Source organism: Astatotilapia calliptera, chromosome 7 (assembly GCF_900246225.1).
Source record: "Astatotilapia calliptera chromosome 7, fAstCal1.2, whole genome shotgun sequence".
Taxonomy (NCBI): Eukaryota; Metazoa; Chordata; class Actinopteri; order Cichliformes; family Cichlidae; genus Astatotilapia; species Astatotilapia calliptera.
In genome coordinates, this window is record NC_039308.1 from 31,542,369 (window position 1) to 31,566,116 (window position 23,748).

General features: G+C 38.9%; 1 protein-coding gene across 1 annotated transcript in view; it reads right to left on the reverse strand.

Moving 5' to 3' along the window:
* Positions 1 to 5,894: 5,894 nt before the first annotated feature.
* The window catches only part of igsf9a (immunoglobulin superfamily, member 9a), a 63,168-nt gene continuing 45,314 nt past the window's right edge, over positions 5,895 to 23,748 (reverse strand). The window contains exons 10-21 of the mRNA XM_026174326.1: positions 21,847 to 21,987; positions 21,250 to 21,366; positions 19,343 to 19,493; positions 18,979 to 19,090; positions 17,252 to 17,442; positions 14,900 to 15,117; positions 14,456 to 14,540; positions 13,575 to 13,745; positions 13,149 to 13,185; positions 10,610 to 12,838; positions 9,812 to 9,885; positions 5,895 to 9,059 (exon numbers count right to left, since the gene is read on the reverse strand). Coding sequence (XP_026030111.1) covers positions 8,896 to 9,059; positions 9,812 to 9,885; positions 10,610 to 12,838; positions 13,149 to 13,185; positions 13,575 to 13,745; positions 14,456 to 14,540; positions 14,900 to 15,117; positions 17,252 to 17,442; positions 18,979 to 19,090; positions 19,343 to 19,493; positions 21,250 to 21,366; positions 21,847 to 21,987 — 3,690 coding nt within the window. The 3' untranslated portion in view covers positions 5,895 to 8,895. The remainder of the gene's footprint in view (positions 9,060 to 9,811; positions 9,886 to 10,609; positions 12,839 to 13,148; positions 13,186 to 13,574; positions 13,746 to 14,455; positions 14,541 to 14,899; positions 15,118 to 17,251; positions 17,443 to 18,978; positions 19,091 to 19,342; positions 19,494 to 21,249; positions 21,367 to 21,846; positions 21,988 to 23,748) is intronic.

Below are 23,748 nucleotides of genomic sequence, written 5' to 3' on the forward strand. Positions count from 1 at the left end.
ATTCCATTTCATCATACTGTATACACATCACAGGCAAAGTCAAAAAACATGTCAAGGACAATCTTTTCACTGGTGGTTCCTGTCTGCTATTTGGGACGTTTTTAGGGTATCAAGAAGACAAAACAAATCAACAGGTGCAATATGGAGATTGTGGGGACATGTGATGTGCAGCTGCTCCGATCAAAATGAACAGCTGCAGGCAGCATCCGTCTTATTTGATTGAGGGCAAACCGGCATGACAGTGACAAATCATAAAATATCACAGTAACACCTTAAACAGGAAACAGACCTGAGAATTTCTGAAAGACTGTGTTTTGCATGTTTTTTTTTTCCATTGCACTTTTTTCATTCTTGACAGCCAGAATTGAGAAAGGTTAAATGTCAAAATACAATGGACAAATGTGTTATGTAGCTGCATTGCCAGAGTGCACACGACAGGAAATATATCACAATTTGCCTACGACATTTTTTTCCTAAAGTTATCTATTAGTGTGGGAATCAGTCCGCACGGGGATTCGGGAACTGTACTTTATCATATCTAGTTTAAATAATCGAGAGAGAGAGAGAAATTAATAGAGGAAATATTTTACCAATTTTCAATTCATGGAAAACCATCGTCATGAGCAAAATGATTGGGACCATGTGTAATGATCGTGTTGCCTTTGAAATGGTTGCTTTAAAAACAGGGAACACTTTGCAACAGATTACCATCTTTTATTTATTTTTTTTAACCTTTACCTGAAGAAACCATAAAGCATGATAGGGTGGTCCCAGTACAGAGTCATACCAATAAATATAAATGACTGTAGATGAAAATAACAATATTTCTTAAATTGTAACTGAAACGAAGTTCAGTCGAAAGGTATCTGCAAATTTTTTATGTGCTTTATTTATAGATAGAGTAAGATATGTATAGGTATTTTGACTTTAGATCGTCTTCATTAGTGATCTATGATGATCAACTCCAGATGAGATGGAAAGAAGCAGATGAAAACATGAGTCATGTCATCTGAGGCTTACAAACCGAAAGCTCTAAACTTTAAACACTAAAATTCCAAAAGTTAAACTAAAAAGCTCAACTTTCTCAACAAGTACTTCCACTTGTTTTATAGTTTGGGAATATACTTTGGGTTTAATTTCTATGCCAGTCATAGTTCTCCCAGAAAGCCAAATTCTTCAAAAGGTTTGGATCAACAAAGTTCAATTGATTTTGAAAGCATTTATGCATACAAATCATTCAAAATGAGCAAAAGAGAATGCAAATCAGTTTAAGAATTCACTTTTACTCTCCTGCTGTGGGAGAGTCTATTCAATGTGTGTGAACACCTTTTGTCCAGTAAATGGCAAACAGTGAAATGGTTCAGGATTGTTTGTTAAAATATGACCGAGGAGGCAAGGACCTCAACATAGTATTCATTTGCACACAAATGGCTATAACATTAAAAAAAAAAGTGAACTAACAAAATCACAATATGATAACACATTATTATAATGAAATATTTACACAGAAATCTGAATGTCTGACATAAAATACAACTTTCAAAACTGAGCAAATAACTATAGATCATATTTTTTCATGAGAAAGTAAACAAGAAATCTTCAGCTATTATTTAAACATCAAGATGAACTCTGTTAAGTAGTTACAGTCACTTTTGCAACTTTGACAACATGTTTAATAAGCTTCATGTCACATATCACAAGGTTCATATAAGTCATAATTGTTGAAATGAAAATAAATTCAACCATATAAATCCATATATTGTGCTTTTAATAATATAGATGCATATATTTTCCTCATGATAAAAAAATAAGTCTCCATTTTTCGAGTCTTAGCTTCAGAAGTCTCGCATACAGTTAATTCAGTTAATGAAAAGAAATCCATTAAATATCAGTCAAATATAACTGTCATATTTCAAAGCCCTAAAAAGTGCTATATCACATCAATAGTGGCTGTGGAAAATTAGGCTTACTTATCTTCATGGTAAATGTTTCTTCTCAAGGACACAATAAACCACCCCATATAATAAGGTCATCAATTCTGGATGAACACGCTTTGTAATCAATGAGAGAATAAGAAACACCCACTGCAAGGTTATTGCCCTTGGGATAGCAAGAACACAGATGTTTTTCAAAACCTCTGTCTCTTGGGTAAATGCCTAATTAAAGTGAAATAGGGGTTAAGAAAGATTGTGCTGTACAATAAAAGCAATACAACAGGAGAAAAGTCATTCTCTCCCCTGATGCTATTATTCCACTCTCTGCTGGGAGGCATTCAGAGAGGTAATTAACTTTGCTGACATGTTGTGAATTCTTGCCTCTTAGGCTGAATGCTGGATGTGTAGATAGACTGATTGAAAAAGTCCCATTTAGGTTTCCATCTTTAAATTATCCACGTCCAACCATATTTCCATGGTAATATTGCTGATAATCGCACTAATTTTACACTTGGCAGGAGATAATAGCCACAGCTTATCCTCAACAACAAGCATTAATTGCCATCCTCATTCTTTCTGCGATGCAAAATAAAATACCTGCTGTAGTTTGCTTAAGGATGAAAAAGCACAAAAAAATAATTACGACTGTCTGCACATCTAAAAACCTGGATGTCGTAGCATGAAAATGCTAGAACACTGAAGCTAGAAAGTATTAACCTGCATTTTACATGGGACGTTTGTTTTATTTTGTAGCTCTATAACATAATAGTAATGAAGATAACTAGATATTATCTATCAAGTGTTTTGTTTTTCCCCCAGTGTCATGTTAAATATAGAATACATACACACATGCACGAAATATATAGATATTATATATGCTTGTTTTATCCAGCTTGCTTAAGCCCAGTTTTATAGCAGTGTAACACTACAAAATAAACATGTCAACACTTGAAAAGGAGAAACCAGTCATTTTTTTGGCTTTTCTGCTTGTTAAATGACTTGTTAACTGACAGGAGTTGTGATATAATGAACTTTAATCTCAGGGTGACCTGTTTGTCTATTTTAATTATATATCTAATCATAGTTGAAAACCCATGTTTCCTCTAGCGATTTAAAAAGTACACACTGCCAACTTTTAATTGAGCCTCCAGGTAAAACAACTGAAGATCACTCTTAGGCCCCTTCAGTAATTGCGCTTTGAGATGGGCATGAGTGAGCCACTTAAGATGATGGAGAAAAAAATAGACTCCACATGAAATTAGTCTTTTTGAAAAGTTGCTGCAATCAATAACTTTGCACCCACAATGAAATTATATTAAGTTAAATGACTGACACCTGTGTGGCAAAGTAAGAGAGGCTACTCATAGCTAGTTGTATTATTTGCTTCTTGCGTCCAAGTTTCCAAAAATACTGTCATAACAAGGTTAAGATGGCTACAAAATAAGACATTATTTTTCATAAATTCATGACAGCTGCCACTACTACACAACAAAAGTATTAAACTAGTGAAACTAAATTAAGAATTACCACTATTAAAGGTAGAAATATTGTAGGGAATAACAAAACAAGAAGGCCAACTACTGCTAAAATAAATCAGAGATTTTGTTAAATCAACATGTTTTGCTACTATGATACGGCACAGTGGCTAGCCTTGGAATTGTAGTATAATACATCAAGTGCAATACAACGCTTGCTGTTATCACCTAAAATGACAGTTACTGGCAAAATTAACCAGGAAATTCTGTTTCTAATCAAGTCAGAAGTCAATTTAAGAATAGAGAACTCTGTAATGATACTATAGGGTTATTAATTAAAAGATAATTAATTAATATTATGTTAATTACAAGGATATGTAACTAATCAGCCCATCAGAGGAGGTTAATTTATACAAAGAATTTTAAGTTATAAAGCACATTTAGTATCCAATCAATAGCCCAGTCTTTACATTGTCGAACAATTCCTTTCTTACCTAAAGTCAGAGACTGTGCAAATGATTAATTCACACCACTCTGGTAAAATTATGTCAAGTTCTTGTCATTTGAATGCTACACGTGTTTTCTGTTAGAAGAAGCTGTTGAACTACCTGTGCACAGGCTGCACTTGTACACACTCATTAATGTTTTCAGTGTTTGCTCTTTGCATTGTCAAATCTTTACTCCGCAGCCAGAGACAAGAAATACGTGTTTGTCCCACCCCATAATCTCTGATGTCAAAGAGATATAAAAGTCTAAATAAATGGAATTGCCGAGGATTAAAAAAGATGACTGTGACATTACCTCAGATCGTTTTCTCAGGATGGAGGTTGTCTGGTGCTGCGGTACTAATACCATTAGTATAATTGGAAGCTGGTTCATATGTAATACAAGCACTTTATCAGTCAGTGAAGTCAGTTGCCCACTCAGTGTCAAACGAGCAGAATGGAACTCAATATTTGTACGTCATCACAGATTGCTTCTACAGTTTACATTGTGCAAATGAAGTAGAGTGAGAAGAAAATTTTACTCCTTAATCTCTGTGAAAAGCAATATATATACTAAATTTTAAGGTCTATTTAGTATAGCTGATTTATGCTGTTGTTCAGTAACAAAACCTATCATCGTTTTCATAACTGATTATGCTAATGGTAAAGGTAAGATATTATGTTGTCAGCTTGCCTGGTAGTTTTTAACCAAGCTTAAGGCAGGGACCTAAGAAGGGATTAACTTTACCATGGCAAGGAAGGGCAACAGTGAACACTTCACATATACTCACAAATGTATGTAAAAAATTTAATAACAGAATTGGAAATCATTATGTTTTCTCAGGAAAATTAAAACTGCAAACTAGATCAGATATCCTTTTTCCATCTAAGGACGTAGTTCATGGATTTATGAAGAGGGGTTTGGGGGGGGCTTGCCGGTGGTATGTAGTCTAGCATGGCTTTTGCTATTCAGTCTTTCTTTTTATAGAACAATATCTAGGATTTGATGCCACGTTTTCAGGGGCTTTGTAAAACCTGAAGAATTGATTAATTCAGAGTTTTTGCCAACTTTTTCTTCTTTAAGAGTTTGAGGTGTTTCTGATCATTAGAAGGACACTGGTTCATAATCAGGAGCTTATTTGCATTTTCTCTCCATTTTTATCTGGGCTTTGCATAATGTATATTTTAAGCTTTTAGTGCTGTACAAAAGACTATTTTCTATGACTTGTTACAGCAAAAAAGATGACAAATGTGTTTTGGCAAACTTGAATCTAAATGGAACTCAATTAAACATGTGAAAATGTTACGACAATAGCCCTTAAAGCCATAAATATATGTAGTGTTTCTTAGACTACAAGCCAAAATGCAAAATGGGCTGAACTTAACTTATTTTTCTCTACCCTCTTATTATTTTTTCTCTTTACCCTCTAGCAGATCATTACACGAAGGAACCTTTTAAAAAAACAAGCGCGTCCATGCTCACAGGTGTACACACGGGTGATCACACCCACAAACTACACCCTTTTTGGCTCCTACCTCAAAGCACACTGTGTTCTGTTGATCTTATGTGCTGCACAATAATGTTTAATATTTAGTATTTACTGTCATATTCTCATATATCATTGTGATGCTGTTTATTCTATTACTCTTGTTCTCTTCTGCTTGTTTTCTTTTTTTTTTCTCAGCAGGTGATCCAGGTGATTGATATATGCATTTTCTTTTTTTTCTTTTTTTTTCTCTGCCCATTCTGTTGGTTTTTGTCTTTTGCCCTTCTCCCCCGTCCCTCTTCTCAGCTGTTTTTCTTTCCCTCTTTCTTTCTCCCCTTCTTTCCCCCAGTCAAGTCTGTCCCGTATTCAGCAAGTGAAAATAAAATAAACAATAAAAGGTGAATCAAATGGACCATTACGGCAAGGCTGGGATGGTCAGTTTGGTAAAGTAAATCCGTTGGGCATCTTTCTTTGCCTTTAGACAACAATTCTGATGGCAAAAGAGCCAAACGGGACAGGCAGAAAAAAAACCCCACTTATTTTTCTACAAATCTTTGCCATTTCAGTATTCATTCACTGTATAATCACACAGATTGTAAGTTTAACTTTGATATTCAATAAACATGAAGTCTCCAGTTACTTTCCAGCTATCTCAACTTTATAGAGGGGATGTAAGCACCTTTTTCTGGTCTGTGTATGACATCTCCTTTCAGTGAGACCTTCATTAGTTTCTAGCTTGGAGAGTCACTTCCTGGCATTTGCAAATAATTCAATCACTTCTTAATGGCCATAATAAACGAGAGCTCGCATTGAAGCTAATCCTCCTAAGTACACACAATAACTGAAAAAGGTAGCAGTATAACAATCAGCTTTATGAGCCTTTGCTATTATCCACAACTCTTTGTGAACAGGTTTCCTTAAAAGTGTATTATTATGCTTCATTACCACTTTTCAGTGTTGTGTTTTCCATTTTCTAATGTATATATATGTTACATATTACCACCTATTTTGCACTAGTTATACTTGTAAAGGTAGGGCGAAAAAACCCAAACAAACAGAAAAAGCTGGTGCTGAATACAAATTGTCTGCAAAGCACTTAGGATTTTATCATTTCCCGACTTGAGGTACAATACGCACACCAGAAAATGAAAATGTTCTACAGAAGTGAAACACTGATTTGCAGTAAATGTAGCTGTTATGAGTGAATTTCAATTATAGGATGGATACCCCACAATGCTTTGGTACACTGCAGAGTTCTGAGTTAATTATTTGCTTGACTAATGTGCAGGCCTTAAGATAGAGGTTCAGCAACCAAAACCATTTTTTTCTTTTCCTTTCCTCCATTGTTCGTGAAGAAAAGAGCGTGGCGCATGGGTGCATTTCTTTTTCTCAGTAGGTTTACGGAAACAGTGAAACATTTGTGCTTGGTTTGATCCTCCAGGGGAAAAAAACAATCTGCAGTAGGAAAAGGAGGTTGGAAAAAATCAGTTTTTACAATTTGATATGGGAATTATTCCACACATTAATTAAAACTGATTTTTTATGTTATGAATTTGTTCCACTACGCGTTAAAACAAAGCAAACTCTTTAAACTTCTTAGTACCTAATCACACCAGCACGCCGAAAGCTGGCATTGCTTCTTTTTCCGCAAAATAGTGTGCCATTGAAAGGCATATTAAAAGATAAAAGCAAACCTTAACCTTGTATTGCTCACAACCACTGGCTTTAATAACATTTTGTTCTTTTTGTTAATCAAAATAATATCTGATACTCATGTTACTGAAGCCTGGTACACGTGTGTCATTCTTCCTGGGCTAAACAAATGACCAACATAGAAGTCATCGATATAAAAGTGCACATCAGTCCCTAGATGAGTGTCCTTGTACACATTCAGCCTGCAAATTTCTTTCAGTATCTGAATTTCAGTGTTGTTCTTCTTCTCTATGCTCTGCAGCATCCTTTAGCTTACCCACCACACGGCTAAAAATGTCTCTGGGCATAATGGTCACCAGCGGTGCAAATGTGTGAGTCAGTGTAGAAGAGAGTCTAAACTTAAACAAAAAGCAACATGCAGTGGGAACGGGGGAAAAAGACCTTCATACAACAGAATTTGCAGTCCTACAGCTCAGAAGTATGACTAGTATCCACTGATAAAAGCACAATATCCAAAAAGAGTTTGGCTTAAATAATAAAACTTTGGCTTGAATAAAACTTCATGTGTTTTAGTGCTTTTCAGACTTACATTACACCAGTCTGATCTCTTGCAACTTTTAAGAAAAATACAACTTTCTCACGACTTCATACTCTTAATTAAACCTTCTTTTCTTACTTATTAAAAACTACAATCACCGTGTAATAAGAACCGCATAAAGCACTGCACAATTTTAGTTTCCTTCTATAAAGGTAAATTATAATGATCTCTGAGTTTTTGTTTTGGATTTTGGTTTTTCGACATTGAAAACATAGAAGTGCGTTTTGCACCATGGTATTAATATACTATTTGACTGGATGTGTGAAAATACACTCTGACAAGCAAAGCATTTAACTGGGGCCACTTTTCAGCAGCACTCTTATCTCCCAAGTGTTTTTTACGCACGTGTTGCTAGGAGGAAAAAAAGCATTGATTAGTCAGAGCTGACCCTTGCCAAATTAGGCAACACAATTTAATAAGGCTAATTTCCCTTTATGACCATAAAAAAATAAACAAGAAGAAATATGATCTTAGCTAACATGACCCTCTTCAATTGCTGAACATAATTAATGGTCTTGCTGCACTGAACAAGGAGACAGCATGGTGAGGAAGCCTTTCATTACACTGAGTAGATGTTGGGATTCTAAAAAAAAAAAAAGTTCAATCTCTGCTGGGAAATTATACTTCTAGAAAGATGGTTACACAAATTGTGCAACAGTGCAGCTGAATGACCTTCTGTATTTTAGTCATCTTCATTATTGGATGACATTTCATTAACATATCTGCTGTTAAACTCAAAGATGATAGATAATATTGAAAGCTCTATCCCAGCATAGACCAGTAACTTGATAATGACTGTGATCGTTTTGTCTTTTGTTTGGTTACTGAGTCATCCCTGGATGATGAATGCATATCAAAGTGCACAAGAAAACACGGTGACCAGATTTGATATTCGCAGATTGGCAGACAGTCTCAAAAGAAAATGTCGAAAGCATGATAGTTATGGGTCACAAAGGGAAACAAAGTTTAAAAGCATTGCATAAAGACAGAGATGGTTTTATGCCTCTACTACTTTTACTGGGACCTACATGTGTTGAAAATTATTCTTTTCAGTTGAGCTTAGCAAAGAGAATAGTCTAGTAAAAAAGGCAGTTCTGTACTGGCCTCGCTCTGTTTTTTCCCTTTTTTTTTTTTGATTGAAAGGGGAACTAAAATTGATCACACAAAGGCTCATATTCTGCCGCATGCACTTTTTTGTCGACATTGATGCGAGTCAGTAAGTGAAAGGACACACCAGGTGAGACGAGCCAAAGGCTGGCAGTGTCAGAACAGCACAGTGTCTGGTTCTAGCTCAGCAGAGCAGCTGCTTTGATGCTCTGGGAGCCGAGAAATCTGACTGCAATTTTTCAGTGCCTTAGTGGAGCGCTGCATGCTGGGTAGGCTGCGGCACGGATCAGGCTTCAGCAGATTCAACGAAGGAAACAGGCCTGTAGGTAAAAAGAAACTTGTGAAATTATGGTATCTGTGACTTTCCTGATATTTTACAGCAGATTTCACTTCATTAAAATTGTGCACCCTGTAGGCTTTTGTCCCTTATATCTTAAACACCCAAAGATGTGAAACCCTCATAGGCTACAGGTTGGAAATTAAATATTGGCTTCTGACAGCAGGTTAACTTTCAAGTCAATTCACTGGAGCTAAATAGTGAAAACATCTGAAGTTTCTCTTAATTTGTGCTTGCAATATGTAGTCACAAACATCCCCAGATCAAATATGAGTTTGCTAAGTATTCCATATAAAGAATAATTAATGTAATATAATAATTAATTCAAGCTAAAATACATGCATCTTGTTAGCATCTTGCACCTGTGTGTGCTGGATCCGAGATATATGCACATTCAAGAGTCATTAGAACAAGTGATTGTCATTTGTATTTTTAGTTCAGTTATACAGCTCACAGTCTGAAATGCTGGAGAGCTAATGTTCCATTGTCGTTACACATTTAAACAGAAACAATTTGCATAATGTCTCTGCCCTTATTCAGTGTCCCCATCCATGAGGAGTATTACATTCCCACAGGTTAAATGGTGTGGATTTTTCTATTGATTTGAGGATCATAAACCACACAACAATCACATAAATTGCTCAGTGAGTTTCAGCAGATTTATACAGCTTTCCACCTTGTCTGTACCCAAGCATAAGCCATATAAGAATATAACAAGAATATAAAAATGCTTACTGTGAACGTCAGCAGGTTGTGAGCAGAAATCAGTAGCATCCCACTCGTAGTTCTCATCGACAGAGACCTTTCTCCTAGAGAGGACATAAAACAAGGCATGTTTAATGCACGCTCACACACACTCATGACTGTCTACAAATGAAAAAGTACTATGAGCCACACTTTGAGTTCTCCCAGCAAAGAATAAACTATTTCATGTTTTTTGCTTCATAGTTTGTCAGACGGAGCAGAATGCTGAAGGTGTGCTTGCAAATATTCAGAAATCTTTAATATTATCATCATTTTTTTAAACAGTTATTAAATGCTTTCCTGTAGAACAAAGAAACTCTATAATCTCCATCTCATTCTCAGTTATGAAATATATTTTGCTTTATGCAATATATCAGTGTTTGATGTTGATTTTGATTCAAATGGATTAAATTATTTTGATGTTGTTCACACTGTATTCCAAAAAATAACAACACACAAACATCATCAAATGCTCTTCTATCTTGATAGAGTTTATACAAAAATGCAGGATTAAATTCCTTTTTTTAAAAACTTCTTTTTAACTTTTTGATATGTTTTAAAGAATAACCTTGCTCTAAAGTTTGGTTTTCTAAAATTGGGTATACAGCATATTACTGTAATCTGAAAACACAATGTGCAATGTTTCTTTCTATAATTACATTAAATTGTATATTAGGCTAACCTTGAAAGCCTTGTATTTACCATACAGGGTTTATTCAAGTTGAAAATGTAATCCCACACATTTTGTTCTATACAACATAATTTCCGTTATTCATTATGGCTTAATACCTTTGGCTTGGTTCCATTTTGTTATTTTGTATGTCCTGGGTGTTCCCCTGGGTGTCCTCTATAGTCTCAGGTGAGCTTATGAGTGTTGGAGAAAGGTTACACATGGAAAGGCGCCCATTACTGGGCTCCATGCTTCCTAGGCCACTGCTGGCATAACTGCTGTAGCTGCTGCCAGACTCTGGCACTCCATTGTAGCCTCCTGCCTCCAATTCCAGTACCTCGTGAGCATCGGTGTTGGGCAGTAAGCATATAGCGGCTCCTTTCACGGCCTCCAAATAACCTCCCTCCTGTTCCATGTCCTCCTGGTATTCCCCTGGCATTGTGGCAGCACTGGGTACAAGACAGGTCTCTCTTCTTGGTTCGTAATGACAAGGCACTTTAGGATTTATTGTGGGCCTTTCTGGATGGTTCATTGAAAATAGAGGGTCAGCAGCAGCAGGAGTTAAATAGGTGGCATATTTGGTATCTGCATGATCATTTGGAGGAGAGCTGGAAATCTTCCTAGGAGGAGCACTTTGAGGTTTCCAGAACAGCGAGTCTGGAGGACAAGATGATGGAGCAGAGCAGTTTTCTTGGCTAAGAGAGTCTATCCATGCATCAGGAGTCAGGAAATTGCTTTCCTTCCGTCTTCTCAAGTCTAGACTCTGACTTCGCTGCTTAGAGAGTGATATTTTAGAGCCTTGGCTCGCAGCTTTCCACATGTGTGGTTCTAAAGGTTGCGAAGAATCTGGGACCCTGAATATATCATCCACAGAAACAGGGCCACGGCAGTTCAAGCTTGTGCTCCTCCTCATATCATGATGCCGACCTCTGCGGGTCAGTGTGTGCCCTTGTACATGAGATGCAATTCGTTGGTGCAACATTGGCTTTGCAGGCCGCACATGACACATCTCAAAGTGTGGCTCATCTACACTCATCTCAACACACAAATCTTCACCAGTGGGTTTGGGGAGCACTACCTCCACATTTGAAGAGCCTGGCAACGCATCAAGAGCTGAATTAGATCTTTCAGTGTATTTATTGCTGTAGAAAGACAATGTTGAAAGGCTGCCATGACTAAGATTGTTCTGTCTCTGTGCCTCAGAACATGAATCATTTGTTTGCATATCTAGGCCTGTGGATTGTGGTGAATCATTATAGCTTTCTGGTGCTGCCCCTGCTCTTTCATGTCTCTGGTGCTCTAGGGAAAGATGTGGGAGAGTTAATCTGGCTTTCGAAAAACTGCCTGCCTCCGCAGATTGAAAGGAAGTCTGTTTGGGCAAAAACGGAGAAGAATGACGATTGCTGGACTTTAAATATGAGGGAGCTGCAGCTGATGATGCGTTGAGATGGGTCCTGGATTGAATCAAAGTGGGTGGAGAAACAAGAGGATGCGTTTCCCAGTAGGAAGAAGATGATGATAAAAAGCTTGGTGAGAAACAACGGTTCTCCTTGCTGGCTAGGGAGTATCTGTGTGGCAAGGTGCTGCTCTTGTATTCCCATAAAAGCTCATTGCCACCATCCTCCCTCCTCTTTAAGTCTGACTGCTCGTGCTTTGTGGAGTTTCTTTCTAACGTGTACCACTGCAGCTCCCTCTCTAGTTCCTCCCTCTCCTGAGCCAGCTTCAGGCAGCGGTGCAGGTTCCCCCTTTCCCTCTCATGTTCCATTTGGAGCACCAGAGCGCTTGCAGTTGTAGATGGCTGACCAAGGCCAGCTCGGATATGTGGAAGCACTGGAAATACGGGAGTCATTTCTCTGTCGTGATGATGAATAGTGGCCAAACTACTGTCAGAGCACAAGCTGCTGAGTTCAGGAAAGCCATCATAACTTGACTTCTTGCAAGGCGGGAGATCAACAGAAAGCACAAATGGACGCTCTTTCCTGTCTTCCTTCTCCGAGTGCAGTGACACAGACCTTCGAACTTTAGAGTGTTGGTCATACCTTACACTTTTCTTGCTGTGAACACTCAGAGTCTCAGTGTCATACGGTGGGAGTGTGAATCGCCCATCTGGACCTCTAGAGATCATCTCAATTGAAGGAGAAATTAGAGATGTTGTTTTAGTGAGGCTGTCTCTGCTGTACTTGGACATAAGATGCTTCCTCCGATTATTATTCTCAGTGCTAAATGAGGAACAGTCTGTCTGCAAAGAAGAGGAGGTGGTGGTAGAGGAAGATGTGGGATAGTGGGAGCTGGCTGGAAGCAGGCTTTTCTTCAGCACACTGTCTGGAGTGCTGGTGCCTGAAGTCTTTCTGTGAGGGAGAGAGAGAAAAAGAGGGAAAGGGAGGGGTGACAGAAGAAAATTGTAAGAAAAACTGGAGGTGTGAGGGGAAGAGAAATAGAGGCAGAGAAAATAAGACTGAGCAAAAGTGAAAGAGGGGGCGGGAGAAATATATAGAGAGAGACCAAAACAGCAGCAGCAGCAGCAGCAGAGGATGAGGAAGGAAACAAAGATATGCAATAGAAAATAACTGAAGTGCTGGCATTTTCAGCACACTTAAAGGAAGGCAGAGGGAAAGGTGAATGGGAGGTATTATAATGAAATGATAAAGGGGTACTTACATTGATGGGGAGCATTTATAGATGGCAGTTGGGGGCTCTGAAAGGAAGGGAGAGGGGCAAGATGGTATCTGACTCAGTAGGATACAACCACACTGACCAAGACGTAAAAACATAATCAACCGTAATAAGAGCCCATTATAGGTCCCGAGGCACCCAGGCTTGTCCAAAAAGTTAATTACACTTACATTTATCAGCCACTAATGAGAAATTACCCTAATTAGCAAGTAATGTAAATGACATCAATAACTTTTACAAGTGAATGGACGAAGGGGGTGGACAAGAGGAGCGCCAAATCCATGCAGTGGGCCATGATTTATATAATGGATTGAAAGTGCTTTCAATATTTTATTGAATAAATGATTATATTCATGATGCAGTTCATCAAAGTGAGTGTCTGCTGTGTCTCTGGAGTGAGGAGCATTTTACCATCGCTCTTCTTTCTGCAGCGCTGGTTCCTCTTGCGGTTGATGATGCAGGCGGACCCCAGCAGCAAGACCAGGGCCAACAACATGAAGCCGACCCCACCCAGGACACCGGCCAGTAACGACTCTGGGACGAACTCCAGGAGCCGGGAAGTGGACGGGTAAATCTCCATACCTGTGACATGATATAGATATATATGTATATATGCATATATATATATATGTGTGTGTGTGTGTAGATGGAGAGAGAAGGATATAGATGGATAGAACTATAGGATTACCTAAATATATACTTGATTAAAGGGGAAAGCACAAACTTGAGAACAATAGCAACAACAGAATAATACTAAAACAATGAATTTACATTCTACATGATTAAAAGGTTTTTAGGTAGATTTAATCTCCAGTCTACATCCCTGATAATAATAATGTTCATCAAATCAGCAACTTAATTATTTTGCATAACTTAATCTGTCAGATGTAAAACTGAGATTATCAGCAGAGCTGTGTTAATCAACAGGATATTGTTTTGGTGCTGATGGTCCTACACCATTAGGGGTTGCAGATTTCTGTTTAATATCTCTGTACTCTAGCTAATGTAACATTCATGCCATATTCACATAATAATAAGAAAAGTGCAAATTCAATCACTAACTCTTTTGAGAAGTTATTAGTGGAGCCATTTCAATCATTCAGGCTTCTAATGGACAGCTTTCCCTGAGGCCCTGCTCTAATTTTAGTCTAACGCTGGGAACAGAGGGATGGGATAAGAAATATAGAAAGAGGGGGGAAAGAGTTAGGACAAGGAGACTGAGGAAGTAGAATGGGTTCAAACAGAAGGTGGGGAACAAATGTGAAGTGAGCAAGGTTGCTCACCAAACCTACCTGCAGTGGAGACATTGACTGATGGACTGGGCTCGCTCAGCAAGTCCCCACGTCGAGATAGAAGTCGCAGCTCGTACACACAGTCCTGAGACCAGCATCCGCACACACACAAACACACACACACAGTGGGGAGGACAGAGGATGAAACCACACTTTGTCAACACCGGATTGTGCTTGCAATGCTAATGACGTTCATTTGAATTCATGTAGGCCTATACAGGAGAGAAAGAGGAAGGATGAAACAGACTGGAGGAGAAAAAAAAAAAAGGCAACGCATGCAGATTGAAATATGACAGAAAAGTGATGACTGCCATGAAGTGTGTATAATTGAGAGTCTGAAAAAGTAAAACCACGGAAGGAAAGCTTAGATAAAAATCTCAAAGGCATTCAACAGGGAGCATGGACTGATTAGTCTCGCAGGGAGCAGCGTGTCTGGCGTGTTACCTTGTGCAGACCCGGAACCACTATCTCGCTACTGTTGGCACTGATGTCCTCGTCCAAATTAAACCACTCCCCTTGCTCGGTGCGGGATTGGAGAACAAAGCCAGTGACGGGAGGGTGCTGTGCTTCAGAAAGGGACCATTGCAGAACAACACCTGCTGAACTCCGATTAGCTGACAGCAATGCAGGGGGCTTTAGTTTATTTTTCCTTGGTGGAGGATCTGATGCAGAGAGAATGAGAAAGAGCTTCAGTCGATCAGCTTGATATGTTCTGGCGGAAAAATTAAATTACACCAGAGGAAATTGCTACAGCCACTGATGCTCAATCTTCAGAATGTGAGGGGAATAAGAGAGAGGTTGACATTAGTCTTTTGCAGTGTACCAAACAAGAAACACATAGTCATCTTTATGCAGTTTGGTAAATTCAAGACTTTTTGATAAAACATATCCATCCATCCAATTTTATCTATCTAATTCCTAACTGAAACCACTGATATAGCATGCTTACTCCTTATTTTCAGGATTATCATATTATTATAATTAACTGCTGCCATGAATGTTTAACAAAGACAAACTAACGTGATCAGGTTGTTTGTTTCCCCTGAGTCTAGCCTTTATTTTATTTTTTTTGGCTCCCAACATAAATATCTTAAAAAATAAAAATCTAAATGTTATCTTTTTACTTCCTATCCAATGGATTTCACCTTCAAATTAATTTCCATGATCTCTCAGATGTCTCACAGATATATTTTCTCTGACTGGAATGAAAAAAATGTTTCTAGCAAGGAAAAGAAAAATCTGCATTTAACAACATTTCCACAGACTGCAACAGCCACAACTCCAGCCTTCACGAGTCTGAGGCAGAGGACTAAACGGATTTTAATGTACTATCCATTCATCTATGAAGAAAAGAGTAGTGCCACTGGGTGTATAAACATTGCATTTTAATGTTGGTTTTTGCCCTAAGCTAAATTTTGATAATTTTTTGATGACATCAGAGAGCTGTAAATCACACAAAATACCTTTGAACATATGGGCCCAATGCTGGAAAAAAAAAAAAAGTTAAACATGAAAAAGAGTGACAGGCATGCTGGCAGCTCTCTCTATTTATACTGCTCTGACAGTGCTTACATGCTAAGCTTTATATATGTTTTTATCTCCGTTTAGTGTCTTAGCATTATTTAGCGCAAGCTAATGGGGATATCGCTAGTTTAAAGTAAAAAAAACAACTTTATATTAGACAAAGATCACTTGAGTGAATACAAAATGTAATTTAAAAAAAAAGCTATCCAAACCTATGTGAAAAAGTAACCTATGAACAATGATCTGAAACACACCAGCAAGTCCACCTCTGAATTGTTCAAACAGACAAAACAAAGGTGAGCTAGTCAAAGTTTGGAATTAAATTCAAATGAGATGGTTTTGCATGACCTAAATCGGGCCTTTAATGCTTGAAAACCCTCTAGCGTGCCTGAATTAAAACAATTCTACAAAGAAGAGTGGGCCAAAATTGCTCCCCAGCGATAAGAAGGTTATTAGATTTAGGGCCAACTTTTTTTCCCACACACAGGCACAGGTAGGTTTGCTTATTACCCCCTTAATAAATTATATCATCATTTAAAAACTGCATATATTATTCATTTAGTTGACCTTGTCTAACATTAATTTTTTTTTATTTGAAACGTGTAGCAAACATAAAAAAGAAAAATAAGAAATCGTGAAGAGAGGAAATCCTGTTTCACTGCACTGTATTTTGTTTCCAGTTTGTGTCACTACAGGAATGCTTAAATGGGATCAAAGAATGCTATAAGAGTTGCAATGAGTGTGCAGACCTTTTGTTTTATGTGTTTATTTGGCATTTTAAGTCTGTATTTAAAAGTAGCAATAGTGAGATAAGAAACAACACATGTATGCGAACCAGTTAATCAATTTTTGGACCGAGCCTGAAATGTGAAAGACGTGAAAGATGAGATAAACCCATTAGGCACCGAAAATCATGACTGAAAATGATGTTTAGGTTTGTGCTGGGGAATAGACCAACTGATGAAATAACTTACAGACTTCTTCAGTCACAAAGTTAGTTGTACTGCAAGAACATTATTATTGTCACTGAGAGCTGACTCGTGTATTTATCACACAACAGCTAAAGTTTGCTTTTGGCCTTTGGGCAGAATTAACCTTAATTAGCTGCAGCTGAGAGTGAGGAGGAATACAAACATCTGATAATAGATGTGTTAGCTTTGGAGCTTTGGAGTGAATCAGACAGCAAATCTCCATTTTGTGCCAAAATAAGATCATCCTTTGAAATTGCAGCTCCGTAGACAGATTTAGATAAAACCAGGGGATGATACTGACCCAAAGTCCGTGTAGTGGCGATGTCACTGAAGGGGCCAGTTCCCATTTTATTCTGAGACAGGATACTGAACTGGTAGTCGGTGGAAGGAGACAGGCCTGTCACCTGCAGCCTAGTGCCAGAGGAGGGGGGCACAGGCACAGAGAACCAGTCCTGCTTCCCATCATCATCACTTGCTGAAATCTTTTTCACCCTGCAGAGGAGGCGAGACAAAGAGAAAAGGAGTGAGAACAAAAGAGGAGCAGGGAATTCTGGGAGTGTGATTTTATGAAACATGACAGAAAAGTAGGTTTCATTAAACATTCATATTCGTCATCAGCTCCAGAATGTGTGGCAGAGACGGCACTGATGTATCCTGTGAAATTGCACAGAGAGCTTGCAACTCCAATTATAGTGATTTTCATGTTTCTACCAGAGCTGAGGTTCTACACGTCTTTTCTCTACAGAGAAAATTACCTGACCTTAAGGCTAAAAAATACCCTATTCACCTATTCAAAAACAGCAGAAGAAATATTAATACCAGTTTCAGAAAAGCAGGTTTTTTGTTTTTTTTAAATGATGACTTGGACTCCATCAGTGCTACTGGTAACATTAACATGGTTAAGCTGACTTTCTCTTTTGATATTCAAGTGTACAAAGAATTCAGTGCAGAGACCTTATTTTACTGTGTTCTGCAACAAGCAAATCACTTTTATTAGGAAAATTACAAGAGCAGAGACTTGTTTCATTTTCAAGAGGAATAAAAAGCTGCCCAAAGAGCTATAACACATATGCATGATTTTTAACATTTCTTCTGCTAGACGCAACAAAGTGCAACAAGAACATGTTTTTTTTTTTTAAATCATTTGTGAACATAACTGAAACGTATGGTGATTAAAGTTTCAATAGGTATAACTTTCACATTATACCCAAATATCCTTATATGCTGAACTTCTTATAGTAAGACGATCATCCTCTTGCTTTTCTCACTGTAGTATTTTCATTTAACCTGTGGTCACGGCAACACATGCTGTGACCACAGGCTATCAAAGGAAGCTGCAGCCAAGACTCGGGAGGTTGTTTATCCTTCATGGCTGATCTATTTTAGTATTTTTGAAGTCGTTTAGATTTATTTATGTGCTCCTTACTGTAGCACTGACCCAGTTCCCTCTCAAGGATTAAGACAGCTCATCTCATGTTCATCTGATGTAGCACTCTCAGGTTACAGTGTGGTCTTTGAAGAACTTTTGTGTATCTCTGTACTAGTATTCTCTGACATAAAAAATACATAGTGATCTAAATATAGTTTATTATTTATTTCTTGAAATTAATTAGAAAATATACACTTCGTGTTCATGCTAAACTTTATTTTTAACAGTGCACACATAATTCTGGTTGTTTTTGACCAAGTTCCACCAATTTAAGATTCCTTTTATTCTCTCCACCACACCACAAGCATATCTAAAACAAAATCCATTCATCTATGATTCATCAGAACAAAAGTGCTGATTCACAGGAAAAGAAAGTAGGCAGATTATCCTCTCTTTTGTCAGTAACCTTGTATTGTAGCTAGCATGGCCACTGCATTATAAAGTAATGCTCTGTAGCAGCGTTTTTTTTTATTGAAGCTGCCAACAAGTGATAACAGATAAATGAACTCCTCATTCGGGAGATCAATAGAGTGATACCACTGCTGTCGATGGCTGCCATGGTTACTGCCCGAAAAGAAAGTGGGTGGCTTTACACCCACCAAACTGAAAATGTCTGTGCTGATCCTCCATCAAAGCCTGCCTCCCAGGATATGTTGGCCTGCTTCACCCCTGGAGACACGGACAGAGAGGTAGCCGCATGGGGACTGGTTCCTGTAATGGAGGGAATGGAGAGGTGTTGATGGAAATCGGCCAGCACTTCAACTACCTGGAGTTTAGAGGCCATCTCTCTGTGTACCACATTTATCCATCGGAGGCGGAGTGGAGGCACAGGCATCTGGCCTGTGCTGGGTGTAATAAAGGTTTACACAGGTATACAGAAAATAATTTGGGAAAGTAAAAACTAAAAATGTGCACAGCTCATGTAATCACTGTGTGGTTATGGTATTGTTAGACAGGACTCACCCAGAACAAATACGTGTGTACTGGTCTTTACTGAGGCTACACGATTAGAAGCGCTGCACTCCCACACCCCCTGGTGGTCCTTGGTCAAAGGCTGCAGCAGCAAAGAACCATCCGGTTCTACGGAGTAGGAAACGCTACGAGCCAGGCCGACCTATCAAAAACACCAAACCATTCACATGTGGAAGAAAACTCTCTGCGTTGGCATAATCAGATGTACCTATAGCATGAATGAAACATCTTATAACTTTCACAAATAGCTGGGACATATTAGGACAAACAAATTACAAATCAAACACAAGTCAAGAGTTAATTTAACTTGTGCAATTTAATATGCATTGCTGACCAGACATATTGGGAAATATATTTATTGATAAGCTTATTTATTGATTGATTGATTGATTTTGTTTGGGCTCCATTGAAAAATTGAATGTAGTCCTCTAGGTTTGAAAAGCTAATGCAGAACTGCCTTAAACCTGCAATTCTTCTAATAGCCACTGGGGGCCCTGTTTGTGAAAAGAGGTCTGATTGTACACCAATGACTGTAGAAACATCACATGATTCATTTATGATACTGTTGTTGTGTCCATTGAAGAGGTATTGTGGAGAGCCTTCAAACCCTGCAAACATGTTGCACCCCAACTCAACATGGACAATGCTGTGTATGCCGATTGTTTGATAAGTGGGCTAGAATAGCAAACAGAGCCACAACAGAGACCAGGAATGGAACAAAGGTCCAATTCACAGTGTCTGGTTTTCAAAAATTATGGCAGTAGCCAAAATGGTTAAGTGAAAACTTCAAATATCTGCTGGGTGAGTGTACTAAGGTTATACCCACATTATATACAGTCTACTGTCTATACTCCAAGTGACTGGATTTGAGATGTAATGACAAAGGATGTTAAACAGCAGATTTCTGCTAAATTTGAGTCGTAAAGTTTACAGCATGCATAGCAATTTTGTTATACAACCATCCGATTTTTGCCCTTATTTCTGTGAGTGTGGATATAAAGTCCTTTTTTAAATTGAAAAGTAGGCAATTTCATAATAAAAAGTGGTGATAAAGTTGCTCTTTCAACTGCTGACTGGTCTCAATCTTTCGCAAGGAAAGACACTGATGCACTGATTTTGCTTCTGGCTGCACTCATCATCATTTCGTCTAGTTACTTCTTAGACTAGTCAAATGGCAGCAAGAGCATCTCTTATTTCTGTAATGCGACTTATTTTCAAGTGAACTGGAAAATCTGCGTAGGATATTATTATACAGGAGATGAGCTCAAATCCTTTAGATAACTAAGAAGATGGCATGTTAAGTGCCTACAGCACAACACATCATAGAGCTGTACAGCACTGTTTGCATCCATCCACACCTCCTTTATCCATGTTCTTAGATGAGGAGGAGGAGGATCAACTAGAAATGAATAAATTAGACCTCTGTCCTTTGGAAGCCTAAACAAAATTTTTGCCAACTGCAATCAAAACACACGCCTCCTACATGATACAGCTCCACCAGCTACTACTACCCACAAGCTAAGGTCAAGTACAGATTTATACGATGGGAGGGGTTAGGCAGTCACCCCTCAACGTGTTTTACTGGATACATTTATGTATACATCCCTAAGTGCAAGATGAGTCATCATGAGTCAAATGGATGCAGGGTGGAAGAGTGAAAAATATTGTCTTTACTCATTTAGAAAAGTACATCAGGAAAACAATAACTGGAAATGTATCTGTTTATATACACCCAGACTGCATCATATGTACTCTATGTCCTGTGCAAGCACTGACTCATGTGTCTGATTCTGATTTCTGAGTAAACAATATAAATTGAAGATCCGTGTAAGCATTTGCACTGACATGAATAAAACAGGACAGCTCGCTTTTTAAATAAACCACAGTGGGTAATTTACCTTGCTCCAGGTCACTTTAATTGTTGGGTCCACATTTCCTTGACAGGGGATAAGCAGGGTTCTACCAGCCTCCACTTTATACTGTTTCTCCGGAGTGATGCTGAATGAAGGGGGATCCTGCGAATTGCCAAAACAATATAGCTGAATTAAGGAGTCCGCAGCAATCCCAACAATGGATTTTAAGACTGGATTACTGCCGCTTTGGACAAGATTATCTTAATAACAAAAGGATTAGCCACACAATTAACTCCCCAATAGTGCCACCATTGTAGTTACTCTGAGTTGACTTCTATTAATGTCAGAGGGCTCACGTCAGAGTAAAAAGGTCAATAAAATGTCGTTTCTCTTAAAGTTTTTAATTCGCTGTGACAGATACAGTTGTGGCTAATTAAAATTATCACAATTGACAGCTCAGTCATAAGAACAGGACAGATTCGGAGGCAGATTCGATGAGCTTTTAGGTCACATCTAAACCACAAAGGCGGTATTTGTGGTGCGTGAAATGTAATCTGTCTTGCGTACATCATTACAGTGGCTTCATGTGATACACAGCATCCCTGTGGTGAGAGACCCAGGTGGCCTGGACTGCACACTAACCTGTAGAATTACACTAGTTGGTCCAGATGTGCCCATAGTGCCATAGCTGTTGTACGGAGTACACCTGTACATGCCCGCTGCATCATCGTTGACAGTTGCCATGAACAAAGAACCATCTGGTGCTAAGGTCCATCCTGGATACTGAGAGAAATGCACAATTTGTATACACCTCTCACAGTAAGAGGTTAAAAGGAACTAGCACACACAATTTTGAATAATACACCAAGTAAATGTAAAAAACATATTTTAAACAGGAAGTAGGCAGAATGCTCAAAGAGCTAAATGGCAGGAAATCCGTAACCAAGCAAGCAAAATATGCGCTTTTCAGATATGTATGAATGATTCACTGTATAGTAACTACAGTTTTTGATATTTGTAGTCCCTGCTACACAGATTCCATCCAAATGACACCGTTTTTGCAAGAAGAGATTTACAATAAATGTTAAAAGATGTGATTTTTGTCTGATTAGAAAAGATTTTTTATTTTTTTATTTTTCTCAGTCAGGTCAGTCAAAACACACATAACAGAAATGGCCTGCAAAGCTTTCAAGCATTTGCTTTTAAAACCGTAAATTTTCAGTCATTTTTTTGTTCCATTAAGTCACAGCTGGAAGGCTTGTGTTTAGCTTTGACTGTGCAAAAGGTTGCCACTCAGTATAATGAAGTCAAAATTGCTATCATGCCCCCCCTCCCAGAATGAGGCAGTAAGAAAGTATTACTGTGGGTATGAGAGCTTGTGACGTCCATGGTAGAATTGGAATAATTGGCAGAATAACAGCCTGACTCTAGCGCCTGTGTCCCACACTGCAGGAATCTAACGCATTTCCTGTGGTGCATCTCATCTGCTGACATGTCCACAGCTCAGACATAAAGCACTGAGGAGGGGGTCAGCTCACTGTGTAAAGATGAGGGGGAAAAGGAAGCGGGTGGCTGTTTTGCACACAAAACTAAGGGAATGATTTAATTTTAAAAGCTGCTTCCCAAGGTCTTACATTGTAAAAGAAATAAATATAGATATAAATAGATATAGGCATATATATTACACCCAGCATATATATATATAAAATAAAAATAAAAAACACCCAGCACGCCCCTGCAGGCGGTTTATCCTTCAAGCTCGGGTCCTCTACCAGAGGCCTGGGAGCTTGAGGGTCCTGCGCAGTATCTTAGCTGTTCCCAGGACTGCGCTCTTCTGGACAGAGATCTCCGATGTTGTTCCCGGGATCTGCTGGAGCCACTCGCCTAGCTTGGGAGTCACCGCACCTAGTGCTCCGATTACCACGGGGACCACCATTACCTTCACCCTCCACATACTCTCGAGCTCTTCTCTGAGCCCTTGGTATTTCTCCAGCTTCTCGTGTTCCATCTTCCTGATGTTGCTGTCATTCGGAACCGCTACATCGATCACTACGGCCGTCTTCTTCTGTTTGTCTACCACCACTATGTCCGGTTGGTTAGCCACCACCATTTTGTCCGTCTGTATCTGGAAGTCCCACAGGATCTTAGCTCGGTCATTCTCCACCACCCTTGGGGGCATCTCCCATTTTGACCTTGGGACTTCCAGGTTATACTCGGCACAGATGTTCCTGTACACTATGCCGGCCACTTGGTTATGGCGTTCCATGTATGCCTTGCCTGCTAGCATCTTGCACCCTGCTGTTATGTGCTGGATTGTCTCTGGGGCATCTTTACACAGCCTGCACCTGGGGTCTTGCCTGGTGTGATAGACCCCAGCCTCTATGGATCTTGTACTCAGAGCTTGTTCTTGTGCTGCCATGATCAGTGCCTCTGTGCTGTCTTTCAGTCCAGCTTTGTCCAGCCACTGGTAGGATTTCTGGATATCAGCCACCTCCTCTATCTGCCGGTGGTACATACCGTGCAGGGGCATGTCCTTCCATGATG